This window comes from Diabrotica virgifera, chromosome 9, assembly GCF_917563875.1.
Source record: "Diabrotica virgifera virgifera chromosome 9, PGI_DIABVI_V3a".
NCBI lineage: Eukaryota > Metazoa > Arthropoda > Insecta > Coleoptera > Chrysomelidae > Diabrotica > Diabrotica virgifera.
The window spans coordinates 110,604,461-110,617,347 of record NC_065451.1 but is presented as its reverse complement, the minus strand read 5'-3'; the positions used below and the strand labels follow the sequence as shown (position 1 = coordinate 110,617,347).

At 37.4% G+C, this 12,887-nt stretch overlaps 1 protein-coding gene across 1 annotated transcript in view; it reads right to left on the bottom strand.

The window, feature by feature from the left end:
* Window positions 1-11,618, bottom strand: part of LOC126892383 (uncharacterized protein F13E9.13, mitochondrial) — a 52,556-nt gene extending 40,938 nt beyond the window's left edge. Inside the window, exon 1 of the mRNA XM_050661901.1 lies at window positions 11,464-11,618. Within this exon, the coding sequence (XP_050517858.1) occupies window positions 11,464-11,536 (73 nt within the window). The 5' untranslated portion in view covers window positions 11,537-11,618. The remainder of the gene's footprint in view (window positions 1-11,463) is intronic.
* Window positions 11,619-12,887: the final 1,269 nt, after the last annotated feature.

The window sequence follows — 12,887 nt, the reverse complement described above, 5'->3', positions numbered from 1 at the left end:
TATTTATATCTTTAGGCACTAAGTTTAATTTAAATAAAGGAAGACTTACTTATATTATTTTATTTACATCACTTATTTATTTTAATAATTACAAATAACACCAACTAACACATCTAATTTATTTAAAACTCAAATTTATGATTTAATTAACTAAACATAATAACTTCGATAACTAGTATATACATTTCATTAAACCCGATTTCGAATACAATTATCTCACGCGTCGCGGCTCGTTCGTTGACTGACTGGCCTGTGATCGGATTCCTGTTCTTAAATACTCTGGCAGCGGTCGCCTCGAATCGCCGTGGAAGATCTGGCCTTTACTCGTAACGCGGAGAAATATCGAGAAGAATTAGGCCGGGTTGTGAGGCGTCACACAGGATTAGGAATTTGGGGATGTGACGAAAGCAAACAACTTTTTGAATTATTGATTTATATTTGATACATATCTTTATTTCAAATAGGTATATTATCACCTAGTATACAAAAACATTTTAACTTAAGGGTATGGGCGCAAAATTTCGGCTCCAATACTATTTAAATGGTATTTATTTTTTCTAATTCTGAGAAAAAAGTTACAGGGGTGAAAAACTAAAAGACAATTTAGTGTGATTTTTTATTGCAAATATCTCATTCAAAAGAAACTTTATCTACTCTATCTCATATTATGTATAAGTTTATGTATAAGTGATTATGTATAAGATCGCAGTTTGAAAGAAGTTAGAATTTTTAAATGTCAATGTTCTAAAAATTGTAGAATAGAAATGAATTCCAGTGACGAAGAGTTACAGTTGTTTTATTTGTTTATTGTAGATAAAATATTGCATGAAACTGTGCGTGAAGTACTTTTTGCGCACTTACGCGATGTATAGCACTCGCTCTGCTGTCGCTCGTGCTCTAAACATCGCGTGCGTTCGCAAAAAGCGTACTTCACGAACTGTTTCATAAATAACTATTTCATTTATTCTAAGGGACTTTCGGCCGTCGGTAATAATTTAGTCTTTCAATCTGCGTTTAAATTTTTCAAAAGTATTTTTCAGGAAAAAAATGAACACCATGTCAGTGGTAATATTTTCCAAATCTAACATTCGCTATCTTTGTCATACAAAGCACTCAGTCGAACAGAATGTGCTGACAAGACAGTGGCAATTTTAGATCTTTGACGTGGCTTTATTAATTATAATATCTTGAGTTGTTTATTAAATACTATTGATAGTGCATTTGATAAATAATTGATTTAAGACGTGAAATTAAGAAAAAGTTATTTATTGTTTATTATTTAAGGAAGATCGCAAGCAGAGACTACACCAGGATATATAATGTGATATCATTTTGTTGTTAAAGATATTCAAAATTTATCTAAGCGTTCCATAGTAACAATATATTATTAAAAAAATCACTTTTCCTCTTTTCTCGATTAAGTATTATCTTTTATTGCATAGTATATAAATTATTATAATCACTGAATACATAGTTAGTGAAAAATTATCATATTCTCCTTTTCATGAACATTTTTCAGTGCGTCACAAATTATAGAAAAAAAGGTAAGTCCGTGATAATACACATTTATGACATTTATTCTAACGTGACATTTTAGTTAAATCTGACAGTTGTCAAATTTTATTTTCAATTTGGAATAAAACCAAATCAATTGTATCTATTGCATTTATAAAATGGTATTTTCTTTCATTTGTATAGTCTTATAAATTGTACAGATTATATTGATATTATTATTATTATATTTAATAAATAATTCTTTTTTGATTATGGCGCCATCTATCGACAACTAGAATAATCACCGAACTAGAATAATTACCAAAGTATTCAGAGACGTGCCTTTTTTTCTGTCACATACAATTTAATGCGTTAGAGAGAAATCGAAAAACTGTGACGCACTGAAAGATGATCATGAGAAAAAGAATATTAATTAAGTGAATTAATAGTTTAAGCGATGATACAAGTAACAGTTATCCAAGAACATTCAAAATTCATCTCTAAGTTAACCCTTAAACGCCCAAGGGTGGGTAAAAAATGTCCACCTAATGCGTATTCTCTTGTAACGTATTTATTACGTGTTTAAAATTTTTTTTTAATTATTTATTGTTAAAAAGACAGCCCATTATCGAATGTTAATTTGGTTCTACCAATATTTTTGAAAATAAAAGCAGCATCTTGAGTTAAATATGGATGGGCATAAAAAGTACACCCTTGGCAAAACTTGTTACTAAAGGTTTCTACATAATTTCTCGTTGGTAGGAAGATAATCCATATAATTATCGATGTATAATTACATAATCTACATAATTATCCGCCAATGAGGAGGCTGAAAGAAAGAATATGGAGAAAATCGACAAATCTGAATTACTGGTATGTTAATTTTGATGTACATTGTAATTTTGTTGTAAGGTTTGTAAATTGTTTATATTAATATTTTAGAAGATGCTGTGTTTATTAAGCATAAGATTCTTAAGTTTAATCCATTTTCAACAACTCTCAATAAATATATTAGCTATTTTCGAGGTGGACATTTTTTACCCACCCTTGGGCGTACATGGAACCTAAAAAAGGTTGGCCGTTTAAGGGTTAATGGTGACAATGTCATTGTTAAGTAATGTTTATGTACGTATCCATACGAGTGAAAATTTTACTATAGTCTACTATAGAAAAATTACTTTCAAAGTGCTTCGAGCAGATTCTGTGGTTTTTTGTGGGTATAAAGTTTTTAATTTTCATATTTTCAATCCAAAGACTTCTTTTTGGTTCGTGTTTTGGAAACCTATATAAAAAGTAAACGCTATTATTAATTCCATTTCCGTAGTTGCCACAATATATTTTATAATTTCATACCTACACCACTGGTAAAATGGCGAGTCTTTATGTTACTTTTAATTTTACATGTAAATTTTTCTGATTTTATAACTTAAACATGTAATATTAATTATGTAATAAGGTACTGTGACGAGTTTCTAACTGAGGCCGGCCCTGCCCCTAGCAGTCACAAACAACGGGGCCACGTCATTGACGAGTAATTTCTCCGCTAAGCCAGAGTATTCCCGATGATGGGCGGAGACATGTCTCAGGCATTCGAAATGTTCTCGAAGCAGAGCCGTATCTATATAAGCGGAGGATTTTTAAGCAGAGGGCAGTCAGTCAATGAACGAGCCGCGACGCGTGATATAATTGTATTCGAAATCGGATTTAGTGAAATGTATTTATTAGTTATCGGAAGTATGTTTAGTTAATTAAATCATAAATTTGAGTTGTAAATAAATTAGATGTGTTAGTTGGTGTTATTTGTAATTATTAAAATAAATAAGTGATGTAAATAAAATAATATAAGTAAGTCTTCCTTTATTTAAATTAAACTTAGTGCCTAAAGATATAAATAAATAAAATAGTAGAGTCAATCGCGTAACAAAATGGTGCAGAAGTGAGGATACTTGAAATAAATATCAACGTAAATTTTCGGTTTAAATACAGTGTGGACCTTTAAAAATAAATTAATATAAATCGTAATAAATAAAGTGTGTGATCATGTCTACCTTGTGTAAGCTAAAAAATTGCAGACCTGAGACTTGAATTGGAAGAAAGGGACCTGAGTTCTACTGGAAAAAAGGCTGATCTAGTCGAACGTCTAAAACACGCTCTTCAAGAAGAGGGTCAAGATCCAGAAACCTATTTGTTTGAAGACAAGCATGCTGCTGTGATCTCGTCGATTTCGAAAGTTTCCTCCGATGTTTCTAAAGTTTCGACAGACATTACATTGCTAGAGAACAAAGTTTCTAGTGAAATCTCCCAAGTTTCCTCGGATGTTTCGAAAGTTTCCTCCGATGTTTCTAAAGTTTCGACAGACATTACATCGTTAGAAAAAAAAGATTCTAGTGAAATCTCCCAAGTTTCCTCGGATGTTTTGAAAGTTTCGACAGACATTATATCGTTAGAGAACAAAGTTTCTAGTGAAATTTCGAAAGTTTCGGGTGATATTTCATCCCTTGACAGCAAAATGACTAACGAGATCTCTAAAGTCACTTCGGATTTTGACGACAAGATATCGTCCATAAAATCTACTTTTGAAGAAAAGATCAAGGAAATAGAAAAGAAAATGCAGGAAACGGAAAAAGTAGACAAAGGTATGGAACCCATCTTAACAGACATTAAAAATGATGAAACCAAATACAAATTGGAGCCACAGTCGATAGTTGAAGGGAGTGTGAGTCTTGCTCGTGTTAAGGTGCCAAATTTCGACGGAAAGTCATCATGGAACAACTACATGAAACAGTTCGAATCGGCGGCCAGAGCGAACGGATGGTCCGAAAAAGAAAAAGCTGTAAACCTCACTATTGCTCTTCGAGGCGACGCTTTGGATGTCCTCCAGACCATAGCCGTAGAGGAGACAGATGACTTCGAGCAGCTTAAAAAGAGACTGAATATGCGATACGGACACGAACATTTAGAGCATGTCTATCAGTCGCAGTTTAAAAATCGAAGACAAAAGAAAGATGAAGCTCTTCAAGAATACGAGGTCGATATTGCCAGGTTAGTACGGTATGCATATCCAACAGCTCCCGAAGACATGATGGAAAAGTTGGCTGTTCAAACATTCATTGATGGCCTTCGTGATCATGAAATGCAAAGAACACTGCGGTTAGCTCGTCACAAGACGCTGGTCGATGTCTTGTCTGCCGCTATCGAATACGAATCAGCTACCCAGGCCTCTGGCGGGTACAGTAAAGTTAGGACCGTGAAAGAGGAAGAGGATGAAGACAAACTTGACCAGCTGGTAAATATGGTGAAAGGCTTTACATCGAAGAAAACGAAGACCATGAATTGCTGCAATTGTGGTGAAAAGGGGTACGCACGGAGTTCAAGGAAGAACGCAAATCAAGAAACTCACCAGCAGGAAATAAGAGAACGCACCGACCCTAGGGGGGCAGCCTCGACTCAGAACTCCTCTAAAGACCATCTAATACTAATAGCTTCTTTGAAATGTCGTGAAGATAATGTATATGTAGATGGAGAAATAAATGGTAAAAAGTATACATTGTTGGTGGATACCGGAGCGACCAGGACCATTATACGACCGTCAGTTATAAACAGTCGTAAGAAACTCTTACCAACGAGGTTGCGACTGCGGACTGCCACAGGTGAAAATGCCAACATCCACGGAGAAATCCAGATACAATTGGGGATTGGAGCAGAAAAGTTCGTCCATACTGTCATAGTTGCAGACATCGAAGAAGATGTTATATTAGGAATGGACGTAATGAATTTGCGTGGATTTCAATTGGATTTTAAGAACAGGGTAATCAAAGTTGGCAACGAGGAGGTATTTCTTCATCCACATGATCACAGCACTATGCTAGCAGCTATTAGAGAAGATACAGTTGTGCCTGCGAGGAGTGAAACGATCATCGTAGCGCGGCTACAGGGAATTGTGGAAGAAGGAACACCTATTATGATGGAGCCATGGAACCACGACGAGGAGGTTGGCCGAGGAATCATAATTGGAAAGGAATTGGTTACTTCTGCTAAAGAAATTCCCGTGAGATTGATTAATGTCAATGACTACCCAGTGACCATCAAAAAGGAGACAAAAGTAGGAACTTGTGTACCCGTGACATCCATAATCCGTCAGACGACAACATCAGATAATTCCAACGACAAGTTCGACCAAATGGTTGCAGTTGCAGGCCAGTCTCTAAATCAAATGGAAAAAAGAAAATTAAGGGAATTTCTTAGGCAATATCGTGACATATTCGTACCGAAAGGAGGAAAGACAGGAAGAACGACAGTTGTCAAACATAAAATTGACACTGGTACCGCTAGGCCAATTCGTCAAACAGCTCGACGATTACCACAGGCAAAGAGAGAGGAAGCTGAAAGGATTGTTCAAGAAATGAAGAAAGACGGGGTGATAGAATCTTCTACGAGCCCATAGGTCTCTCCGGTGGTCCTGGTCAAGAAGAAAGATGGAACTACGAGGTTCTGTGTGGACTACCGTTTGTTGAACAATGTTACCAAGAAAGATAGTTATCCTCTGCCTCGGATCGACGACACGTTGGACACATTGGCTGGAAGTAAATTGTTTTCTACGTTGGACTTGAAGTCTGGATATTGGCAGGTAGAAATGGATCCAGTGGACAAGGAGAAGACGGCCTTTACGACAGGATCTGGATTATGGGAATTCAACGTTATGCCGTTCGGACTCTGTAATGCTCCTGCGACATTTGAGAGGCTTATGGAAAATGTGTTGAGAGGGTTATCTTGGAAGACGTGCCTGGTGTATTTAGACGACATAATCGTTTTGGGGGAGACGTTTGAAGACCACCTGAAGAATTTAGAAGACGTTTTTAATCGACTTAAAGCTGCCCAGTTAATGTTGAACCCCAAGAAATGCCAGCTATTTCAAAGTAAAGTCAATTATCTAGGCCATATAGTCAGCAAAGAAGGAGTGGCCGTGGACAAAGGAAAAATCGATTCCATTAAGGAATGGCCGGAACCAACTGATAAACATCAAGTGAGAAGTTTTCTGGGACTATGTACTTACTACCGGAGATTCATTAAGAAGTTTGCAGATATCGCTAAGCCATTAGCGCGACTTACAGAGGAAGCAAGGGATTATTGCTGGGATAGAGACTGCCAAACAGCCTTTGAAACTTTGAAGAGGCATTTAATTACAGCGCCAATATTAGGGTATCCACTGCCAGAAGGAGAGTTCATCTTAGATACGGATGCAAGTAATGTGGGAATTGGAGGAGTGCTGTCGCAGATCCAAGGAGGACAGGAACGAGTCCTTGGATATTTTAATAAAGTGCTTTCAAAACCTGAACGAAATTATTGCGTCACGAGAAGAGAACTTCTAGCAGTAGTAAAATCAGTGGAACACTTCTATCAATACCTCTACGGAAGGAAGTTTCTAATCCGAACCGACCATGCCGCCCTTAAATGGTTAATGCAGTTTAAGAATCCAGAGGGTCAGATAGCCAGATGGATTGAACGACTTCAAGAATATGATTTTAAGATCGAGCATCGAGCCGGAGTTAGCCACAGGAACGCTGATTCTCTATGTAGAAGACCGTGTCCAGCAGAATGTTCCCATTGCAACAAAACAGAGTCAAAGGAAGCAGCAGTACTAAGAACAACAGTGGTCAACGACGAGTGGACGCCTACCAAGATCAAGGAAGAACAAGAAAAAGATCCAGTTTTACAGAAGATTCGAAAATGGAAAGAAGAAAATCGTCGACCATCTTGGCAAGAAATATCAAGCCTAGGCTCAGTAGTTAAGACGTATTGGGCCCAGTGGGACTCATTTATCTTGGAAGACAGCTTGCTTAAACGAATAATAGAAAATGATGATGGTTCAGTGAGGAGAACACAGTTGGTGATTCCAAAGAGCAGAGTAGCCGAAGTACTTCGTCAGTTACACGACAGTCCATCAGGAGGGCATTTTGGTGTAAAGAAGACCCTTCAGAGAATTCGGGAACGATTTTATTGGATGAATAGTTGCGACGATGTGAAGGACTGGTGTAAGAAATGTACTACCTGTGCTACAAGTAACGGACCCTACCGGAAAAGAAAGGCTCCTATGAGACAGTACAATGTTGAAAGTCCGTTTGAAAGAATAGCTTTGGATATTGCCGGGCCATTTCCAGAAAGTGACAATGGATGCAAATACATGTTGGTGGTAATGGATTACTTCACGAAGTGGGTGAAGATCTACGCAATTCCAGACCAGAAGGCCGCCACTATTGCAGATGTGTTAATCAAAGACTGCATCAGCCGATTTGGAGTACCTCTGGAGATCCATAGTGACCAAGGAAGGAACTTTGAGAGCGATCTATTTCAAGGAATCTGTGATAAACTAGGCATGAAGAAGACGAGAACCACGGCCTATCACCCGCAATCGGATGGAATGGTGGAGCGTATGAATAGGACAGTCGGCAAGTATTTGACAAAGATGGTGTCCAATCATCAACGAGACTGGGACCAGTACCTTCCGTTATTCGCAATGGCCTATAGATCTGCTGTTAATGAATCAACTGGCCAAACACCAGCAAAAGTCCTATTTGGACGTGAGATGCGTCTACCCTGTGATCTAGAGTTTGGATGTCGACCTGGAGAAGATGTTGCTGGTGAGGATTACGTGAATGAATTGCGAAGAAGAATGGACGATATACATGAGTTGGTCCGTTCTAATCTTCAGATCGCTAGCGACCGAATGAAGAAACGATACGATACCCAAGCCGAGAGGGGATGTTTCAAGGAGAACGACAAAGTCTGGCTTTATAATCCAAAGAAGCGAACAGGTTGTTCTCCCAAGTTGCAGCAGTTCTGGGAAGGTCCGTACCTCATTGTCAAGAAAATCAATGACGTTATCTACCGAATAAGCAAGATTCCTAGGGGAAAGCCGATGATAGTCCACCATAACCGGTTGGCGCCGTACGAGGGAGACCACGACGTAGATGAAGAAGTGGAGGTAAACCAAGTTCGAGAAATACCTGACCTCACGTTTGAGGAGTTCATGGGGGCCTATGGAGGTACCGGTAAAGCAAGACATGGTGTTACCACTGAAGAAAAGCGAGATTTACTCGCACTTCCCGATGACTATTCACTGGCCCATACCATCCCGGCCAGTATCAAAGACGCACGACGGTTGGCATCCGCCTTCCGAATGAAGTTTGGTCGAGTTGCAGAACTTCAATGCCAACTGCCAGCTCCTGGCAAAGCATTGAAACTCCAAGATGCATCACGTTACCTATTCTATCTGGTAACAAAAGACACTGTCCATGACCAACCTACCTACCAAGATGTATGGGATGCATTAATTCAATTGAGAGAGCATGTGTTGGAGTCCGACGTGCAAAAGTTAGCCATGCCAAAGTTAGAATGCAGCCAATTAGACTGAAGAGTTATCCGAAATATGGTAGAAGAAATTTTCCAAGACACCGAGGTCCAGGTGTTAGTCTGTTGCAATCCGCATAGTTACTGGTGTGGAGAGAAGACCGTCCCCTGTCACTTTTATACAACTGGGAGTTGTAAAAGAGGGTCCAGTTGCAGATACCAGCATCCAGTTCCAGTCCCGACAAGGTTCCAGGAGGAACCATCTTTTAAGGAGGGGGCAATGTGACGAGTTTCTAACTGAGGCCGGCCCTGCCCCTAGCAGTCACAAACAACGGGGCCACGTCATTGACGAGTAATTTCTCCGCTAAGCCAGAGTATTCCCGATGATGGGCGGAGACATGTCTCAGGCATTCGAAATGTTCTCGAAGCAGAGCCGTATCTATATAAGCGGAGGATTTTTAAGCAGAGGGCAGTCAGTCAATGAACGAGCCGCGACGCGTGATATAATTGTATTCGAAATCGGATTTAGTGAAATGTATTTATTAGTTATCGGAAGTAAATTAGATGTGTTAGTTGGTGTTATTTGTAATTATTAAAATAAATAAGTGATGTAAATAAAATAATATAAGTAAGTCTTCCTTTATTTAAATTAAACTTAGTGCCTAAAGATATAAATAAATAAAATAGTAGAGTCAATCGCGTAACAGTACATTAAAGTGTTAATTTTCAAATTATTAACCGTTTAAGAAGCAATATCTAAGAATAAAGGAGTATTTATTGAATTTTCATCTACGCACCCCTAACAGAAATATTTATTTACCTGTGAAATGTAACTCCCACTTCTTTCCTTCTGCTGTCGCTTTTAGAACCGTAAGCCGAACACGTTACCATTTTAAAGAGTTAAAAAAATTGCTAGTTTTCACTCAGAAATCGCACAAAAATCACTAATAAAAGAAGTGGTGTCAGACCTCAAACGCCCACCAAACGAATGGCAGACCTTTCAGAATTAGCCTCACTTTTAGCTTGTAGGGTAGATAGCGTGTTACGTCTCCAGGGGGTATAAAATTTTCCATCCTCTAAGCCCTAGTATATATATATATATATATATATATATATATATATATATATATGCACGCAGGTTAATCGGTGTGCAACAGTACTATATGTAGGGTTACCATACGTCCGGACAGTCCGGATTTGAAAGACATGTCCGGATTGGCGTCCGGATACGAGAAATGTCCGGATTTTTTCTTTACTAAAAAAATGGAAAACACGTGGCCCAACGGTGGGAAATTTCATTCTGCGCTATATCAAATGGTTAAAGCTACAAGGTGATCCTACCTGGAAAGAGATGGAAGAGAGCGCTTTAATTATAGTCAGCGTTGTACCGAATTCTGTCGATGTGGATGAATTATTTGATGAGCGCTCGTCACTTCTCCAAGTTCTAAAAAAGCTAAAACCTAAATGGACTTTACTACCTAAAGAAGAAACCCCAAACACTCATGACAAATGACAAGAAATATTTGAAGCATTTTCTAAAAGCAACGTTTTATTTTACGAATATTTTTAAAATAGGAGAATTCATCTTTTGTCTGCCTGGTACTTCGGCTCCTACTGAACGTATCTTTTCGATGATGAATTTTATATGGACGGCTGAAAGAGGAAGATTATCTCTGCCTGTTATAAAGGAGCTTTTCAATATTAAAGCTAATTCTGTAATGTCATGTTCCGAATTCCATGACAAAATAAAAAATGACAAGCCACTTTTAAGAAAAATTATGTCTTCTGAAAAGTATGAAAGAAGAACAGATGAAGAACATCCTATCCCTGGGCCCAATAAAAAACTAAGCATTTCGCATATATGTAGGTACAATGTAGAGGTAGCAACACAGTCAAATTCACATTTTACATTTTCTACAACCCCTTGGACTACCCCTGTCCGGATTTGGCCTTAATAAATTATGGTAACCCTAACTATATGACATATCCTTCTGTTGCTTTGAGTTTGAGGCGACGATATAGGCAACGCAAATTACACGGCACAAAGTAGTGGGCTAGGATTTAGACAGAATTTGCCAAATTTCATAACAATCCAAGCAGTTCATTAAAATTTGGAGCAAAAACCGTGAAACAATTGTACTACAGTACAGCAGTGGCGCATCCAGGGGGGTTTTGGGGGTTAAAACCCCTCCCAGGGCATATAAAGGATAGTAGGAAAATGCAACTTGTCTTTAACAAACTATGTATACAAAAAAATTTATGTACCCAACCCCCCCCCCCCCGAGGAAAATTCTAGGTGCGCCACTGTACTACAGGTTATAACTTAAATTTATGCTACTGCTAAAAAATATACAAATAAAAAGTGAATTAAATTAAGTAAAAGAAATGTTATATCCCTAAACTTGAGCAATAGTTGTTCGAAGTTTGAATTACATTGCCTATTTTTCACATAAGGTCATACTGGTTGTCTAGCTTACAGGAGCTAGGAGTTGACGTCAAATTATAAACAAAAATACATAACAAAACAAACAGAAACACATGTTTGATTTTAAAAGAGATGGTATTTTGTAAAGGCGATGAATCGCAAGAATAATTTTTATTATAAAACATTTACATTGTTACCTGGTAATGCTTTAACATGAACCATACCAATTACCGAGAGACTTTTTCCAAATAATTGTCTGAACTTGTTCATTGTTGGTAAGTACTTTAAAAACTTTTGATTTGAATTTTGAAATAATTTTGAATATAATCATAACCTCACAATTTGCAGTTTCTCCTAAAGCCGGACTTAAACGACTCGTGTACTTGGCGAATAATCGTCACTTGCCATGTTGTCTGAGTGGGTTACTCGTACAATTATTTGTCAGTCGTTGCCACTCGTTCGTTTTCCAACTGTTGTCGGTAAAATGTCCCGAGTCAAAGGGATCGCGATTATTCGCACACTTGCGAACAGGGCTGTCTCAACCCGGGGGTGCAAGAGGTGCGAGGCACCCGGGCACCAAGTCGAAGGGGCGCAAGCCGAACACTTGCTAGGCTAAAACTTGCGCTTCTTATTCTTAAAAAAAACTACAAATACCAAATATATATAAGTGCACTTTCGGTATTTTTTACAAAGGCTATTAATGCTTAAAAAAAGTTAAAGCTTAAAGTGAAAAAAGGGTATACGTAATATTATGTCTGTATACCGATACCCAGTAGAGGAAGAGTTGTATCTAATGAAAAGTAGGTTCTTATTCTTTAAATTCCAAATCGAATATTTCAACGTGACGCATAACCCAAAAATGAGGCACTTTTCGGAAAAAGCTCATTACAGCTTTTTTAAACTTAAAAAAGCTTTATTTTTGTTTTTTTTTTAAATCGTAAAAGTCACCTCATAATTAGCATCCCAAATCAAATTAATCGTTACCGCTTTACAAGTTACATTACTTAGATATCTATAAAAAAATTGAAATATTTGGTTTTATTGTAAGTGATTTTTCTTATTTTGCAAAAAAATGCTTTTTTCAAAATTTTATTTGAGATCAAAAAAATCTCAAAGAGTAAAAAATGTAGATTTTGCTTATTTAAATATTTTGCATTTTTTTTTTTTTGTTTTTCTCTAGGACAAAAAAGATATAGCTGTTCAAAATTTACATACACTCGTGATTAGTTTACTATATTGTTGTTAGGTTCGTTAGGTTTACTATATTGTTGTGTCGCGAAGATTGAATACATTGTTTCAAATACAAGTCAATCCACGATTATTTAGTAGCAAATAGTATTATGTAAACTTGTATTTGAAACAATGTGTTTAATCTTCGCGACAAAACAATCGCGCGACTACAAATCGCAAGTGGAGTCCGGCGCTTAGAGAACATTTTCCAGGTTTTTTACCGGGCAATGATTAGCAAATTATTTGTTAGAATTTTTGAAATTAATGAATTATGATTTAGATGATTTACGAGGCCAAGGATATGATAATGGGACAAATATGAAGGAAAAAAATATTGGCCTTCGAAAAAAAATTAGACATGAATCCTCGTGCGTTTTATGTTTCTTGTGGA